Below are 20,091 nucleotides of genomic sequence, written 5' to 3' on the forward strand. Positions count from 1 at the left end.
AAAAAATTCGTTTTCAAAAAACGGAGACATCATCCAAAATGGAAACACACACATATTAATAATCTTTTGTCTTGGGCTAAGGAATACATTTTATGGACCACAGAATGGACTTCTGTGATATTTTTAGATTAAAAAAAATTTACTTAGATGGTCCAGACGGTTATCAATCCTACTGGCATTATCTGAAGAATGCAAAACAATATTATTTAATTACTCAAATGGGGGGAGCACGTTTGATGATCTGGTTAGCAGTTGGTTATGGAGGAAGAACAAGTTTGGTATTTCTCAATGGTAAGCGAAAGCATGCAGACTACATTAATGTTCTGAATTCTGGGCTTCTTCTTTATGGCTCTGAATTAGAAGGAGAACAGTGGATGTTTCTTTAAGATGAAATCTCAATCCACATCGCCAATGGAGTTAAAATTGGTTCGCTGCAAATAATGTACAGGTTTTATCATGGCCAGCTAAAAGCCCCTATCTGAGTTTAGTAGAAAATATCTACACAAAGCTTGTTCGTCGAGTATATGCTGGTTTGAAGCAGTTTGAATCGCTCTCTGAGTTTCGAGTGACATTAAATACCTCATGCGATAATTTTTATCAAACAAAAATCGTATCTTTGTATGATTCACTTCCAAACAGAATATTCGAAGTCATAAAAACTAATGGAAAGAGTATTCCTTACTAAAACCGCTTATATTTTGTTCTTTTTATAATTGTCCTACTTTTTTTTACACGGTTTCAAATGAAAAAAAAAACATTTTTTGTTGTCATATATATTTTATTTTTGAATATCACGGTAATGATACTAATATTTTTTCGGTGAATGATCTAAAAAAATAATTTTTATAAAAATAATTATAGTAAAAATAAGATAAAAATCCTTATTTAAAAAAAATCTAGTGTCCTTATACTTTTTTCACACAGTATATCATAGTGCCATGATATTATGTTTCCAATAGAAAGTTTCTTGTACATAATGAGCAAAGAAAATGTAATTAAATTAAATATCTAAATTAATAATAATTAATATAATTAATTAATAATAATTAATATAATTAATTAATAATAATTAATATAATTAATTAATAATAATTAATATAATTAATTAATAATAATTAATATAATTAATTAATAATAATTAAAGTAATTAATAATTAAAATAACGCAATTTTAATATCTGGCACTTTTATGGTATTTTGAATATGAAGTTATATCTAAACGATTTAGTCGCCATTAAAAATAGATGGTCGCCGAAGGCAATAGTTTATAATTAAGATAAATGTGTTTATTTGTATGTTGGCGCTCTATTTGAGCGAAAGCTGCCAAGTTTGACCATATATAATCTTTAGAAGCTGGAAATGGGGGCCTTGAAGGGTTTTTTTTAAAATTTCAATTAGAATAGGATTAATTAAAAATTAAGCGAATTATTAGCTCTTTTTCGCAATAGTTTACAAAATATTATTGCATAAAAATAAAGTTCACACCGTTCTGAAATTTTAAAAAATGTCTTTTTAAAGATGAAAATTTAAAAATCGCTAGATTTTTTTTAATTTTGTCAATTTTTTTAAAGATGTTTTGTGCCTAACTTCCAATAATGGATTGCACTGTTACTCTGAAATTCAAACCATTTTCCTTGTTTTATCAAATATTTCATTGCACGATTATCTGCCGTTATTTAAAGCTAAAAAAAGAATTATGTTTAATATCTGTGCAGTTTACAAGACAAATATAGAAGTGAAATTACGATACCTTGAAATTTGAAAGATGGTTTAACCAGATATTTACGTTTTAAATAGTTTTCCGATATAATGAATCTTCTCTCTATCAGAAAAAAATTCATGCAAGTAATGAACAAAACACATGTGAGACAATTAAAATAGCACGGATTAATGCCTGACAGTTTGACAGATTAATGGACGTGGAATTATATCGAAATTATATGACTGAAATAAAATATAACCAATATCAACAAAGAACCAATTGGTCGCCCAGGGCGACTAGTTCTTAATACAATGAATGGCTATAAAGAAACCGGCACTTCAGAAGAGAAACTGGAACTTTAAGTTTTAAGCCAGAAATTTCATTTTTGTCCCTTGATATGTGTGTCATAATCTAGAGATAAGTTCTAAATAATATATATATATATATATATATATATATATATATATATATATATATATATATATATATATATATATATATATATATATATATATATATATATATATTAACAAATTAATGAAACTAAAAATCTTTTTATGCTAAAGGTTTATTGTAGCAATAAATTAATTATTACTTATAAATGAAGTTCTTGAAATATTTTAAGCAATTAAAAAAAAGAAATCTGTAGGCTGTAAAAATGTTTTTCTTTTTTCGTACGTACAAAACCGATGGTGAAAATCGCAAATGCAACTGATTTCTACATAAAATTGAATGCCCCATTGTTTGAAATATATATAATTCCAACTTGAGATATTAAATTCAATTAAAATTTGGTACGCTTTTTTAATATGTGCCAAATTTTAAAAAGATGCCATATTTTTTAAATATGCTTTTAAAAGGGATTCAAAGGGATACTTTTTAAAAAGGGATGCTATATTTTAAGAGGGCAGGCGAGGCAATTCCTTATGGATAGTTATTTTTTTTTAATTAGGCTTAGGATCTGAGGTATTATTCTACTTAAGAGGTTTATTTGCTGTTATTGAGTTATGATATTATTGCATAGGTTTCAAAATCATAATTATTAAAACGTTTGAACGAATTATTTCTTCTGATTTTCGGTATCATTTTAATTTCGCAATGCCAACAATTCATAAAGTTTTTTTTCCCTGTTACCAAATGTTAGCATATAATCGGGGCTCGAAATCTAAATTCTGGCTTTTGAGTATTTCATTAAACATCGAAAAAAAAATTTTTTGAATACCAGAGCTCTTAAAATAACATGGAGGCTTATTACTATGTCTATACAAAAACGAAAATATTTCATCAAAAATGTAAACTCAATTAAAGATATTTGCAAAAAATATAAACTCAATTACAGATATTGCAAATTATTTGCATACCAACGGGCATGAAAATAAGAAAATAAGCATTACCTAAATCGTATAATTATTAAAATTCTCTTTATAGTAATTGTCCGCATTAAACATCATGCACGTTTGTTATATCATCAATTGTTAAATAAAGGAATTATTAAGTGCCTGCGACCAGACAATCTTTTAGACTACCTTTTTTTAAAAAATTTCTAATCTCTTATTAAAAATTTAATCTCTTAAAGTTTACCAGTATAAGCATCATACTTATACAACTACAAATATATTTTGCAAAGTTCTGGTGTGTGAACTCCAATTAATTTTTACATGTATACACAAAATAATAAAATTAAAAAAGTCGTTTATCCGAAAACTTTCAATTAGTAACTAATTACAGCTAAATTAACTAATTACATTATTATTCTATCTAATTATTACCTAATTACATTACATTATCACTCTATCTAATTATTGACTAATTAGAGTACATTATTTCTCTATCTAATTATTAATTAAATTCACGGTTCCAAAATCTTTCAAGTGTTAAATAAAAGGATTGGAAACTATTGCACGTGAAAGTATTTGAATTTTACTTTTATTTACAAATGAATAGGCGAGTATAGAGTTAGTTTTAAAAATAAAATAAATATAGATAAAACAAGTTTAAAACATCAACATGTTACTATAATTTCGATCAGAAGTTCAAAATTTTTTGCTGTTGCCGTTGCTAAATAATAGAAAATTTAGGGGAAAAAAAGTTACTCACCAAATCCTGTGAGAATGTATCAGTGAATATAACTCAATCTGCAGTAGAAAATAACCTTTTGTTTCTTAATTCACGATGTTTTCGGTTATATCGAGTGTTTAACACGTTCCAAGGAAGAAATTTTCATATTTATACAGTACTAGACTGTTTATACTATTTGTACAGTTGCCAAAACTCGTTCTTGACGTAGCTGAAATTGAATTTTTCAATTTATAAGGAAAACATCGACCTAGCATATCATGAAATCATCATTATGTCGTTTCATTGTTCCGTAAGTGCTTGCATATTATAAATTATAAGAGAAGTGGTCATTTAGAATCCCAACACAACAATAAACTTTATATTTTTTTTTCCGCTAACGACGTCTTCAGCTGAATGTTGTAATACGTTTGAACTATTAGGTTTTCGAACTCTCGCTAACCAACACATGATCATACATTTTGTGTGCTTTTAATGATAGTAGTAGATCTTATCTCTCTGACCTCTTATCTCAAAATTGCAGTATCTATATTTTAAAATAGCGGAATGCAAATGAACATAATTTTTTTATCAATTCAGAAGCATCTGGATTTTATCAATTCTTGATTTCATGAGGAAACATTAACCATCAACTAGGAAAAATGTTTAAAGTGTCAGAATACATTTTGTTGCGCTTTATTTTATGTAGATTTGCATCCCAACTTTTGAAGTAATGCTTGATAAATAGTTTGTAAAGTCAGAAATAGAGAAAAAAAAATAAGGAATTCTCGGAAAAATAATCTAACAGTAAATATGTCATTCAAAAAATATTTTATAATTTCAAGAAATATTTTTCAAATAAAAAGAAAAACATATATCAAGCGTAACTCAAAAAAAAAAATCGTTTGTTCTTGATTTTCAAAAAAAATCGTTTGTTCTTGATTTTCAAAAAAAAATCGTTTGTTCTTGATTTTCAAAAAAAATCGTTTGTTCTTGATTTTCAAAAAAAAATCGTTTGTTCTTGATTTTCAAAAAAAAATCGTTTGTTCTTGATTTTCAGGATAATATGAACATTTTTCGATTTCTTATGTACTCTAAAATACTCTGAATCTTGAAATATGTTTACAAAATTGTATATTGATAAATTTAGGAATCGAAATAAATGCTGAACTTTTTTTTTTAGATTTCTAACTGCCTACAAAGCTACCGAAAAATTATTTTTTTCTTCAAGTTTATAAAAATGTTTGGCTTTCGGAATATTCTTAACATTCGTAAAATGATTAGGTTTTTCATCAATTTAAGATATGCATGATGGAACAATTTCCAGATGGTATCTTTCTCATAAAAAATGCCAATCAAATAAAATAAAGAATTTAAAAAATTCAAAGCTTTCGTAATGCTTTAATTTTTGAGCGATATTCGAATTTTATAGTTAATATTTTTTAATTATTTTTATTTTCAGAAATATAAATGAATTAAATCTAAAATTATTATATTACATGTTTTGGACTATATTTGGACATAGAATATGAAGGAGATTCCATCAATGTTCTAATAAGGGATATTTATTTTCATTTTTTAAAATATTTTTTAAAGAAATTTGATTAATTCTATTTTCATTGTTGATTAACTTGAATGAATTTATTCGGTTTGATTGAGCACAGTTAAAATTCAATATAACTGAACCCTAAAATTGAAATTAATTTTTTTTTAACTTAAGAGAAATATATGTTATAAAATGAGTAGAAACTCGTTTTACTTTATTTAAGAATGCTCGTAATTTTCAACAATTTATAATTATTTATTAAAGTAGATGTGTAGCATTTTTTCCCCTTGAGAAGAGAGCGCCCCCTTGTGGCGTTTTGAAGAAAACGACCAGTTGAACGGCATACCTGCACCCTGAAGTCGACTTTTTCCCCATGCGCAACCCTTGCGCTAACACCGAATGCTTTCGGCTGGAAACCGTGGAATACCTCCATCATACTGTTATTTAACCTAATTTTCTATGTGTGTCTGTAGTAATAAGTGTTTGTGAATTTTGTAGTGCAGCTGTGTTTGTGAAGCTTAAACATAGAGTATTTAAAACCGGGCAGTCCCTTAGAAAACCACAACACACCACTATACATGTTTATTACTACAAATGTGTCCTAATTTCTAAACCTACAAAGGAAACCTTTTTCCCTGAAATTCAAATTTCATTAACATTTTTTTGTGAAATTACTTATTAAATAGAAAATGATGACTACATAAAAGAAAAAAAAATTGTACTTATAAAATAACAAATGACATATACAGTACAAATTAAATATTTCACTAATAACATCATCTTTCACATTATCAAGGTATAAGTATTAGATGATAATTAATGTGCATTTTATTAAAAAAACATAATGGAATTAAGAATTAGAACAAATAAATTGCTACTCATTTTTGACATTATCATAATAAATAATAGATAATACTTAAAATATCAGAGAATTAATTGTTGAAAATTTGCATCGACAATTTCGAATGACACTTAAAATCAGATGTTTAAAAAATTTTTTAAACGATAAATATTTTCAAAAACATTTAAATTGTACTTATATGAGTTATCATTACATTTTCTGCAATGTATTAAATACTATTGTTCTCAAAATTTATGTTTTCATTAACCGCACATAGAAAAATCAGGTTTATTTTTCAAAAATTATCATTCCGGACTTTAAAGTCTTTTTACTTGTGAGTATATCTTTATAGAAAATTATTCATTCCTTAAATCATTCTAGCAGTGATTTACATGTGGAATCGATTTTCAAAGTTTGATTCGCATTTTAACATCGCTCAAAAATCTGAAATTCATTTTTATTAAATGAAGTTGAAAATAAACTCTTTTGCAAACGAACAACGTTACATTTTTTTTTTTTTTTTTTTTTGTGAAATATTTAACAAACACATTTCAGAATAATCAGCACTTCATCGATTTTTTGAGGTAGTAGTTTACATATAAATTCTCATCTTTTAAGTTTCATTTTGATGGATTGGGTTGGCTGTAGAGACATCTTGGCAAATCAAAACACATTAATATTTATGTAGTCGCCTCAGTGCAATATTTCCATAACACGGTGAGATCATAATCGTAAACAGAAAGTGTTTTTCACGGACGCTATTTTTTATTTTAAAAAAAATCTCATGGATGTGCCTATAAAATAAATTACTTTCACGATCGTCTTTTTTGATAGAAATGTGGAACACCGAGATATATTGGTTTTCTCGATCGGTAATTCGTGAGAAATTCGATCTTAAATATGTTGCCACAATGGGAAAAATTTTGGTAGAATATTGTTTATTTTCTGATTGCCATTATGTTGGATAATAGTAATTAAGTTTTTTTTTTTAAATTTAAACTGGAAACTATCCTAGGACTTAAAAATAATAGGTACCATTTATTTGCTTTAATTTTTGATTAATAATAATTCTTACAATTTTTACTGTCTCTTCATAATTATCAAAACATCTACGCTTAAAATTTTGAGGCATTATGTACCTGATTTCGATAAACACATTTTTGTAATTATTTCTGTATCTCTGAGAATGCTATAATTCAAATAGACATTGAAATATAGCAATGAAATTACACGATACAGTTCAATCAAAAAATTCGCGAAATATTCATGAATATTTGTCTGAATCCTATAAAAATATTACGGAATTTCTCGAATTGCAGCTTAAAATTTTATGTTGGATAATCGAGTTGTTATTTTATGTCTAATCTTATGAACATACACCAATAAGTAATCTGCTCCACAAAAAAAGAAAATAGAAAAAAATTACATTTTATTTCTTCTATAAACCAATAATCTATAACATCTATAAACCAATGCTTCTAAAAATATAAACGTTTCCTCTTTGAGTACTGTAAGAGAATAAAGTCAGAAAATCAAAGCCAAAATTCTTTTTTTTCTGACGTTTTCAGGCACCTATCTACTTCAGACAGTCATCATTTCTGACAGCCCTTTAAAATAAAAAGACGGACACAGTTTTTTTTTAGGAAAATAGAGGTTAGAAAAGAACCAGTAAAAAATATAATAAAATAAAACCCTAAACCTTTGTCAACCTGGCGTAAACGATTGTATCATCATAGCATAATCTTTACCTTTTAAAAATGGTTCAGACTTCATTGTCCTGATGATTGAGTTCCTGCTTTAAAATAGAGGTGTCAAATCTTTAATGTCCTACTCAATGTCATTCTTTTCTTGTGCATATTCTCCTGTACGTAGTTCCTCATGCAAGAGCAAAATCTTTCTTCTTTGTGTAAGTTCAAAATCTTTCTTTCACTATTATTTCCTCTTTTAGATTTTATTTTCTTAAAATTTTACCTCTCTCTTATCCTATCTTTTTGTTTTCATTTCTTATTCATTATCTTATCATATTCTTTTTCCATTGCTTCTTTACGAGTTGGGTCTTAAGGATTATTTTTATGTTAAGTGAACCTCTGATAGACTCGTTCAAAGGAGGGGGTGAGTCGGTTCCTTAGGGAGAGATCTGATTCTTGAAGGTGCATGTTAAAATTAAAAGCCGAAAGTCTAGCCACGTTAATCAAACATAAAGGAAGAAAAATCTTGGGAGTTCTGATGTGTCAAATCTTTCCCAGAGAAGTTGTTACAACTTATCTACATATTTCAGACAATTCCGTAGATTTATTAAGAAATATGAAGATTGGTAAAAAAAAAAAAAAAAAAAAAAAAAAGCTTTTTAAATTTTAAAAATACTTACTTCTTTTTCTTATTTTCTTTAAATTTTAAATAAATGCTTCTTTTTTTATTTATTTCTCAAGTTTTGGGGGACTGGGTAAAGGAACTAATCATATCTTATATAGCCTTTTCTATTATAGCACTAAAAACAAAAACATTTTAACTATAGGTGTTTTATTTTACGTAATTTTATTCTACATTAATTTTTAATATCTATAGACAATAAGATAAATAAGCAGGAGTGTCTTCTCAAAATGTTCTCGAATACTATTTAAAAAAAGTGTTATTCTAGAGAACCCTTCAGATGGCTTGGCGTGCAATAATTACGAAGTATTTTTTGGCGTGAATTTAGTATTTTGACGGAATCTATCATGCCATCCTTGGCGATTATTACCTGGCATGCGTTAATATTATTAAAAAATCGAATTTTGTTTTAGACACGTTTTTACCAACCGATTAAAATGAAAATTTGACACAAAACTAGACTTGTAGTTACAAAATCCCATCCCAAATTTGATATATTTAAGCATCTTCGTTTTTGAGTTACTGCGTTTATTTATTTCTGAAAGTATAGACCGACGGACAGTCAATTCTTAGTTGGATTTGGTTCAAAAGCTGATAGATATTTACACTATAAATGTTAAATCTGTGTACCAAATTTTATATATTTAGCTCTCTTTGTTTTTAATTATCGTGTTAAATTATATTCGAATAACCGGATAGACAGATTGCCTCTGAACAGATTTGACTCAAAATTTGACAGAAATCTACAAATTTGATGTTAAGACAGAATAACAAATTTCAACCGCCTAGTTCAAGTCCTAGTTTTGAATTTTCTTAGATAGACAGACAGATAGACATTTTACAAAAATGTGTTTTTTGAACTCAGGATGGTTCTAGAACTCGTCAAAATCTCATGTTCGATTTTTTTTGACGATTACAATACTTTTCCTATACTACGTTTATGAGAAAATAAAAAATATATAATCTTTCTGAAATTTCACTTTTTTGCAGAAAAAACACATTTATAACTACACTCACAAACAAGTACTGAACGGTAATCAAAAGTTTGTAAAGTACTAGTGAGTATTGATTGAGATAATTCAAATGTTTTTTCAATGGCAGCCCGTACCGAGAAAACAGATAGGACATAAAGTACACTACTAAAACTATTACTAAGATTCAACATTCTCTCTTATCTGAGAACTTTTGATTATGGAATTGATGATAGAATGGAAAAAAATGATGGAATTTTAATGATCGAAGGAATTTTTTCTGATATTTCGAAGTTGGTGGCGAATGCTATAAGTTTTTAGCGGTTTGAGACGCGCTAGGATAGAACCTGGGACCTTTAGGTTAGCAGTCCAGTAACTAACCGATTTTACCAAGACAGCTGTTCGGGTAGAAGCGCTGTTACTGGCTTATATGCAATTCACCACAGTACTCTCCCTCCAGTGAGTCGAAGGGGAGACAAACGATATGGCGTTGAGTGGTGATATATTTAGTAGCTGTTGTCTTAATGAGCCTACTCAGTTGAATAGCGCCAAGCGTTATGGCGAGCGTGTGTGGTGCTGATGCGTCAAATGTGTCTGACGGCTTTTGGGTTGCTGCGTCACGTGAGTCTGACGACTTTTAGTTTGCTGCGTCAAGTGAGTCTGACGACTTTTTAGTTGCGGGTAGATGGCGCCACAACAGCTGTATGAAGGTTGAAGGTTCAGCGTCCGAGGTCACTAATGAAGAGGTATGAGGTTCGAACTCGCAACGTTTGGGTTCGTAGCCGCGTAACATAACCACTAGGCAAAAGAGTACTCTCTTCTCCGGAAGTTGTTATCTGGCTTATAATATTACCACCACAAGTTTTTTAAAGCTGGAATGGAAAAAAAAAGATTTCGACATAATGTTATAACTTTAAACGAGCAATAATTATATATATACATATTAGATAAGGTTTTGCTTCTTAAGTTTATCTATATAAGTGCATTTCCTGAAAACACGCGATTTTACATGCACAAAAAACAACCATTTTTTTAATCACTACCTGTAAGAGCCTTTTTTTTTATCTGTGCTCATGCTGACAATGTCATAAAGCGCCATCTCGTATATCTTTTGCTTCTTGTATTGTTGCCATAGGATGATAACCAACTTTTACCTCAAAATTTTGTTAGATGGCGCTATGTGACATTATCCGAATATGAATACGTTCGGCTCACATCCAATAGCAACAATCCAATTACTGTGTTAACCAATTCCATTAACATATTAAACTAATTGCACTCACAATTTTTTTTATTTAAGTAACCAGGTTATATGCAGTAAAATTGAAAAATATTCTTCGGTAATCAGTAAGTTATTCGTATCTAAACATTTTCTATAAAAACACACGATTTTACAAGAAAAGAAAAAAAATTTCTCTGGTACTATTAAGGTATCCGACTACGTTGAAAACACTGGTTTTCGACCACATTGGCGAATTCTTCTTTTATTATTATTTCTTGTAGTTCAGGCTTTCCTCTTTCCAAAATAGTATTTTCTAGAAAAAGGAAGGTCTGATCTATCATCCAGGAGAATTTTAAACAATTTTTTTTAGCTAAAATGTTTTTTTAACTTCAATTTTCTCAAACTTTAATTTTTATAAAAATTATCCACCGTTAACATGATATCTCAAAAACTAATAGAGGTATTTACATAAAAATTTCAGCGTGTGTTTTAAATACTGTGGGCAATGAAATGAACCAAAAGTTTTATTGTTGGTGAAATATTTTTTCATTTATAGGTGTTTTTAGAAAAATGAAGTTGTAAATTTATGGAAAAAAATGTATATATACGTACATTTTTACCCATAATTTCTTTTCATCTCAAAATGTTTCTTAGATTTGGGTTCATTTCATTCATCATTATATTCTATAACTCGTGTACAAAGAAAAATAGGATTGCTGCATTACAATTTTGTGTAGAGTGTTAACCGTTTAGGTTAAATTTCATCGAAATTTACTACACATTTTCCTATTTCTCAAAATATATTATATTTCCAAATAATTTTTTTGTATATATAGTGTTTATAATTGACAATACATCTAAAAACGATAAATAGTTTTTAAAAAATCCAATTTTTCAAAAATATTGCTTCGAACGTAGTCGGCTACCTTAAATAAACAGTGGTTGCTGGGGAAGTTTCTGAATATTATTTAATTGTATTAAGACTATTATAATTGGATATGTTTATTTTTTAAATTATAATTATCATTATGCATTTTGTAGTAAAACAAGTTATTTTAATAAATTTCAATGTGTTTTCTGTCGTATTAGAGATAACGTCAAAGTGATATTCTTATTCATACCACATGATGTCTAATTTTTGTTGAAAAATACTAACCATAATATTTATTATATTAGTTTTCATTGTTTCAATATTGAAAGCTGATATGATAAACTCTCCAGATTAATTTCGGCATGTATTCTTAGACATAAAATAAACATTAAGAACCTAAACTGCTATAAATAAAAATTTGCATTAATACATGCAAATTTCATACCGTGCTAAGATTTCACAGCACGAAACAACAAGGAAAAAATTTTCAATTAAGCCAGGCTTTGAACTTTTTAAAGGAAAAATTTTGAATTAAAACCTTTCTAGAAAGCTTCTTTAAATCTTTAAGTTTAATCTTGATTTCTAGGATATTAAACTGTTTTATAAATTCTATTGGTAGATAGTCGCAAAAAGATACAATGAATGTAAATTATTTTTATTTCAGTGCATTCAAAAGGTGCCATTTGACATGCGTATCTGCGCATATTTAAGAATTTTTTTTTGCACGTGTCGTGTTATGCGTCTTATTTTTGCAAAATATTAATAAACTATATAAAATAATTCTATTATGTTCCATTCAAGTATCAGATAAAAATCGTTTTTAGAACTTTGAATCTGTTTAGTAACGTTTGACAGATGGCTAGAATCAAGATATAATGAATATTTAATTTTTTTTCTTCGGTGGAAACAATTTAGGTGATGACCTAGTCACAAGACATACTTATCTGCAAATGTTGTCTAACATCAATTTGCAAGAAGTCTTACAATGTATATATGATGCTCACATAATTTTAAGAGAATATAAAAGCACATGAGGTCAAAAAGTAAATTAAAACACTCATTAATTCGTCATAAAGTAAATTAAAACACTTAAGCATACCAATTACGAATTTAGTTTTGAAATCGATTGATAATTATTTACGGAAAGCATTTTCTATAAAGAAAATTCTAGAAAATAATCAGAATCACTTATTAACACCAAATTTATTTTATGTCTTGGAAATTTATAAGATTGGAAAAGCAAATTTTTTAAAGTTTTAATATTTTGCAAATTTTGTGAGGAAACAAATTATGTGAGTTTGTTTGCAATAAGTTGATATATGCATACAATGATATTTAATAATTACTGAATAATATTTTAAGCAATAATTTTCAGTAACTCTAGAGATTACCTTCTTTGAATAATTCTTATGATGGATTCAGGGTACGTGGTGACTTCAAATCTCTTTATCAATTATATGGAAAAAAATGCTACTTGTTATAGAAATTCCTGATATAAAAATTAGGTAATACATAATTCTGTTTAAAATATAGCTAAGCTATATATTTCCCATAATTGAGAAACATTTCTTTGTGTATATTAGAGAGGGAATGAAGTTCTTTGCTCTATTTTCCATTAATTTTGTGCCAATCATTTCGAAAAGTTTTAATCAGTGATTGCTATGAAAATGAGAAAAATTCTTTATTAATAAAATTATAAGGCGATAATCTTCTAGAATCCACCTTCAATATTTGGAAAAAAATTGTACTTTTTTAAGTAGAAAATTAATTAGATGAACCTTTATCCTCTTTCTATTTCTCTCATGTTTAACAAGATAATATCACATTTTATTCGTTTAACGCGATTAAGTCAACCATTAGTTTTGTCGACCATCTGCTGTGTTAAAAATATTTTAAGGAAATATGCAAGGAATAATACAAGCGTAAACATGGCAGCCAAAACATTAATTACTCGTTTGGGAATAAAATCATACACCACCAAATTACTTGGAATTGCAGTATTTTGCACATTCACTGTTTGGCTCTCCCTCTACTTTTTATTCATGTTTTCCTCTTTCCTTCATATATTTTTTTAATACTTTATTTTCGGTTTTTCTTTTTCTATTTTTATTTTTAATATTGCTTTTTCTTTAGATTTTATCAACATATTCTGTTTGAAGCAGAATGCAGATTGAATACAGAGACGAGACGTTCCATTTTTAATTTCGTTTTATTCTCTCTCGGCAGGCATGATACAAGAAGGCGCAGCGCGGCACAAAAGCAGAAGTCAAGAAGAGCGAAACAAATGATTACTAGTCTTATATAACATAGGATTTCCGCCCACGTGCCGATGGAATACATATGTTGACCTTTTACAAGGGCAACGGAAGTATCACTTTCATTTGATGCATAGTACTGATGGCGCATTAGTTTTACAGAGGAATTAATTAAACCGAAAGTGGAATTGGATCATGAAATACGAGAATACTTATACTATGGGCTAAATTAAGATAAAATCTCGGAAATTAATTAAATTGAAATTAGAATTAAAATATCATTATATATATATAATATTGTTTGCTTGGATATAGTTTAGTGGAATCGGGTTTCAAACATAGGACCCATCGGTCCAGAAAAAAAAAGAACTTATCAACAAGTCGCTGCAATTCCTCTTTCGTTATGCGAAATCAAATATCTGCAGTTGGAAAGACTGCAAAGCGGTCTGAAAAACACAACCAAGGCGTTATTATTGAGATTTCAATTTATAATCCAGCTTAAATATTAAAAGCAGACATTTTTGTGATTTGTAAGTAATTGGACAAATAGAGTTCAGTTGAAATATTTACATAATTGCGCATGCTTCTCATCAACCAAGGAAACTTTCTTTACTAAAAATGGAAATGTTTCAAATATACGAAAAAAATCCCAAATAAACAAGAAAACGATTTTGATACTATCGAGGGCATATATAAATCTTCTAAAGTTTAAGAAAAAAAGTAAATATTTGGATTAAAATTGGATTGATTTTAATAAGCAGTTGATGAACAATCTTAATACCAGTATTAGGGTCAATCTAAAAGGATTGAATTCTAAATGCGTAATATGACAACTAAGCAATTATCTAACAAAAATTCAATAACGTTTATAATTCGGATAAAAGATGGATTCAAATTAATAAATGAAATTATTTTGAAAATTTTAATTATATTAACACAATGCGTACGGGTTAAGAGATTTCTCTTTTTTAGCAGATCGACGGTTGTGACCGGGTCACGAGATTTCTCGTTTTTAGCAGATCGACGGTTGTGACCGGGTCACGAGATTTCTCATTTTTGGCAGGCCGAACGTTATAACCGGGTCACGAGATATCTCGTTTTTTTTTTTTTTAAATCGATGCATAACTAATCAGAGGTAAAAAACAAAAAATTTACGTTACCAAGGTAACGAAGCCTTACGCATTCTTATGACAAATGATTAGCAAAAATAACTGAATGTTGACATTCCAAGCATATAGAAACAATCAGTCAGTATAGCCAGTACGTCGATAGATCTGTGCTGATCATTTAACGTACTTTATAAAGTATTTTATAATTGTACATTTTATAAGTTCGTGTTTTAATTTAAGGAAAAAGTTTTTTGAAATGTAAAAAAAAATCTTATATAATAAATAGATGTATAAAATATATAGTAAAGTTTAAGAAAACTTTATGTAAATGTAATACAAAATACAAATTAAATGAGCATATATGCATCCTATTGCTTGTCAAGATGCTTCTAAAGCGTTCAAAAATACCCGGGCCCTGAGAGCACGTTGAGCGCGCAGATCGTAGTACGCAATGTGTTAACTAATATTTTGTTGTGGTTAGATGCATGAATTTTAATGTGGTTAAGTGCATGAAATTTAAATAAAACATATTCAAGTATACAGAATTAAAATTTTAGTTTTAAAAATTAATTTCTTATTCAAATTTTTATAAATTTTTACTATTCTATTCAAAACGCTGTTTATATATTTTTCAAATAATGTGCTTGAAAACAAACAAAAAATAACAATTCTTTTGATGGTATGAATTGCAACATTTACAAGAAGGTATTCTGGAAAACTCTCGTTGCTTCCATTCATTCTTGGAATCTCGTTTCCGTTTTTTTAATATCACAAGCATTCAGTATCCCCATAGAAAACGAAAACCACAGAAAAACTTTCCGAAACTCGATTCATCTTATTCGTGGTTCTTCGCATCGTTTCCACCACCATGCTAAGCTTAATACCAGGTTTCTGGTTTCATCTGGAATTTACTTTCCTAATCCGAAATTGCCTCTTTCAATTGTGCCATCAAACGATAAAATGTAGCTTCTCGTGAAAAGGCAGACACTCGCATTTCGACAGCTATAACCCTAGTCTAGGCCGAAAATCGAGAGTCTATTAAAGAATTAAGGAAGGCCATAAAATCTATGATAGAGGCTCATGTTGCTTCTTTACTGGGATTAACGTTAAGTGTCGTGTTTACGCCAGGGTTTTCCTTTTTTTTCCCAATTCCACAAGGGAAATACTCCGATTTGGTTTTTGAGTTTTTCTTAGAACATTTTTACTAGAAAGTATGCGAGAAAGTTTTAGGGTGACCGCGCTCGCTGGTATTTTTTAGTAATTCAGCAAGAATATTACCAGATTTGTTGAAGTGTCATAATTGTCAATTTTAAATTAAACAAATTTTAGATAAAATAATGGAAAATTAGAGAGACCTATAGTAAGATACACACACTCGTAACTGCATAAAGCATCTAAAATATTTTGAGTTATATGGCGATCAAAATTTGAAGTATAAAAACATTTTGTTGAAGAAGTCATTGCAATTAAATTGTGTACAAAAGATTCAATTGAAATTTTATGTAGTTAATAATTCCGGTAAAGCGATTGACCCCTAAAGGTGATTAACTATATAATTTGAAAAAAAAATTACTTATAACTTGGTCAAACTTACATATTTAAGCAGCCCTTCTAAAATAAAACAATTTTATTAATATTTCTTGAAAATAAGTAGCTACGATTAAGTAACTGCACAGAAAGTAAGCAACAAAAAATGGTACTTCTAACAGTTAAATTCATAGTTTCAGAATTGAAATAATTTTCAATGATTTGGTTATTTAAAAGATAAAAATGTTTCGAGAAATGCATTATGCCATCATGCAATTAGGTTGTAAGTTGAAAACAGACAAATGCTCAAATCGATTACTTATTTATCCTAGTTCATTTCCTAATATGAGATTTTAAATCTTTAGTCCATTAAGAATTTTCTTGTAATGTAATTCTTTATTTGTAAAATTAGTTATATTTTCAATATGGATAATTGTAGAAACTTGTATGGCTATAACAGAGCTAACAATTGTTTAAAATATTTTGATTTCTCTCTGAAATTAAAACGTAAAAATTCAGATTAATTTTTTTGTCTTTCTTTATTTTATTGTTCTTCTGTTATTTGTAGAATAATACCTCACATTTTTTAATGCGCATCTTGTAATAGAGCAAAACATAAATAACTCTTGGTATATACAAAAGTTTGGCCCAAAAATAAAAATGGTCAAATGCCAATAGTTTAAAATATCCTTTTGTGTCTAAAAAGATGAAAAACTTTATTTGCATTATTTATTTCGCCATTTAAATTCGCAAGTTTATCTTTTTTCGATGCAAATTCCAAAATTTCCTTATGCATTTTTAGAATACTCGAATGGTTGAAAAGATCAAACGATTTTTTTTATCTAGTTTGATATTTTTTTTAAACAAAAAATCGTCGCAAAAAATATTTTGCATCAAAGTTGTGTTTAGATAATTTCCTGACGATTCTTTTTGGGTTTTTTTCCCTTCTTCTTTAACGTATACTTTACAATTTATTTATAAAGTATTATTTGAAAAGTTCAAATGCAAATTAGCTTACAAGTATAAATCTGATGAAATATAGAAAAAACACAAGCTAAAAGGAGTAAGTGAATTATTTTTTATGATGGATGAGAAAAATATGACTCGTGCAATGAAAAATCGCTCAGTTTTTCATCCTCTTTTATTCGATTTTAGTACGATATTTCTCTAATAAAGCCCGTGCGTTGTATTCTGAAACAAGTAATTATCATTTATCCAATTACAAAAGTCTCAATCATATAAATATTTTTTCTTTAGATTTTATATCTATTTCGCTACTCTATTTCTATCCTCAAGTAGGCTATAAAACATCACATGTGCTCAGAATTTTATTTTCAGAGTCTCACATGGGAGTTTTGTTCTTCTGTAGTATAGCAACGTAAAACGAACATGGAATTTAAATTCTTAATTTTCGGCTGATTGTAACCAAAATTTGCCACAAACTGTTTTAGTACCGAAAAAAAAATCATTTATTTAAATCTTTGCTTTTTTTTTAGCTATCACGTTTACAATGAAAGTACGTTCTTGTTTTTAAATTAAAGATAAAGATTCAAATAAACACTTAAAAAATATGAAATATTAATGGAAATAGAATGTCGGATGTAGGAATTTTGTTAAGGGGAAAAGTGACTAATTCTCAAATATTTCTTAAAACTCTGTAATTTAAGTCAAAGATTTAAAACAAACTTTTTTTAAATGTCAGCTGTTTAATTCTTTTGATAATGCAAAGTTTTTATCCGGAACCATCAACAGCTATATTACGAGGAAATACTTTTCAAAAATCATCCAAAACAACTCAAAGCATTAAATAAACGGTTTTATATTTAAAATTCGGGTATCAAAATGCCTTGAGTCACAATTATGATTATCTGTGTGCCAAATTTCATGTCAGGATTTGCCTGGACACGCACAAACATTTCCTTTTATAACTGATTCATGAATTGCGTGGTATTTATATTTATGTCTAATGTTAACATAGTAGAAGTTCAGTGTTTATAATATTATAATAATTAAAGAAAAGTAATGAAATATCTAGAAGTACGCCCAATTACTCTGGTTAAATTAATAAATTCGTCAGATATTTTATGATTCATAGATTTTATTTTAAAATTTATTTATTTAGTAATTTGGAGTTACATGCCCAATTACTCTGGTTAAAGGAATAAATTCTTCAGAGTATTTTATAAATCCTGGAAATTTTTTTTTACAAATTTATTTATTTAGTAATTTGGAGTAACATGCCGAATTACTCTGATTAAAGGAATAAATTCTTCAGAGTATTTTATAAATCCTGGAATTTTTTGTTACAAATTTATTTATTTAGTAATTTGAAGTAGCATGCCGAATTACTCCGGTTAAAGTAATAAATTCTTCAGAGTATTTTATAATTAGTAGAATTCATTTTACAAATTTATTTATTTAGTAATTTGGAGTAGCATGCCGAATTACTCTGGTTAAAGTAATAAATTCTTCAGAGTATTTTATAATTCGTAGAATTCATTTTACAAATTTATTTATTCAGTAATTTGGAGTAACATTCCCAATTACTCTGGTTAAAGTAATAAATTTGTCACACTATTTTATAATTCATAGAATTCATTTTACAAATTTATTAATTTAGTAATTTGGAGTTGCATGCCGAATTACTCTGGTTAAAGTAATAAATTCTTCAGAATATTTTATAATTCATAGAATTGATTTTACAAATTTATTTATTTAGTAATTTGGAGTAACATACCTAATTACTCTGGTAAAAGTAATAAATTCGTCAGAGTATTTTATGATTCATAGAATTCATTTAAAAATTTACTTATTTAGCAATTTGGTGTAACATGCCCAATTATTTTGGTTAATGTAATAAATTCGTCGCAGTATTTTATAATTGAAAGAATCTATTTTACAAATTTATTTATTTAGTAATTTCGCTGGTAACATCTCTTAAATTAACTTACCTGCAACTCCCTTTTCATGCAGCTATCTTTCGCAGTTGCCTATTCTGCCTAATAGGAAATACTAAAGAGCGAAAATCTGTTTGTAGATTCCTTTACATCATATTAATATGCGTTTATTTCCCTGATGATAGGATGTTTCCTTAAAAGTTTGATAGACAGATTCACCAAGACAAATTGAATGTTAAAATCTTTTATTTTAATCGAGTTTATTCAGTTGAGGTTACAGTCACGTTTCACATTTAATTGAATAACCAATTTTACGTTATCTCAATAGAGGATGCATACACAATAAATTAGAAAATAAATAAAATTAAAAAAAATCCGCTATATTTAAACATTTTTTTATTTGCAAAAAAGATATCTAGATTAATTTATAAATATGCCTATTGTTTCATATATATATTTCGTATTAATGGAATCGAATTATAAAATCCTGTGCTCATACAAGACCTTAATTCATTTCTTGTTTTGATTGATAATTACTTGCGGGAAAATCTTCTATCAAAACAATCAAGGAAATTATGAAAATGCGTTGTTTACAGCACATTTATTTTGGATGTAGAAATTTAATAATGCTAGAAAAGCAATCTTTAAGAAATTTAATATGCACTAAGCTATGTGAGCCTCTTTTATTTACAATATATTAATAGACGTATGCAAACTTTTTTAATA

At 27.9% G+C, this 20,091-nt stretch overlaps 1 protein-coding gene across 4 annotated transcripts in view; it reads right to left on the reverse strand.

The window, feature by feature from the left end:
- The window catches only part of LOC129971050 (retinal-binding protein-like), a 65,802-nt gene extending 46,292 nt beyond the window's left edge, over positions 1–19,510 (reverse strand). For 2 of the 4 annotated variants that reach the window (XM_056084519.1, XM_056084517.1), the window contains exon 1: positions 19,420–19,510. In XM_056084519.1, coding sequence (XP_055940494.1) covers positions 19,420–19,437 — 18 coding nt within the window. In that variant the 5' untranslated portion in view covers positions 19,438–19,510. Of the gene's footprint in view, positions 1–3,798; positions 4,157–19,419 lie in introns of those variants that run through there. The other 2 variants (XM_056084520.1, XM_056084518.1) reach the window with 2 other exon arrangements.
- Positions 19,511–20,091: the final 581 nt, after the last annotated feature.

This window comes from Argiope bruennichi, chromosome 6 (assembly GCF_947563725.1).
Source record: "Argiope bruennichi chromosome 6, qqArgBrue1.1, whole genome shotgun sequence".
NCBI classification, from domain to species: domain Eukaryota; kingdom Metazoa; phylum Arthropoda; class Arachnida; order Araneae; family Araneidae; genus Argiope; species Argiope bruennichi.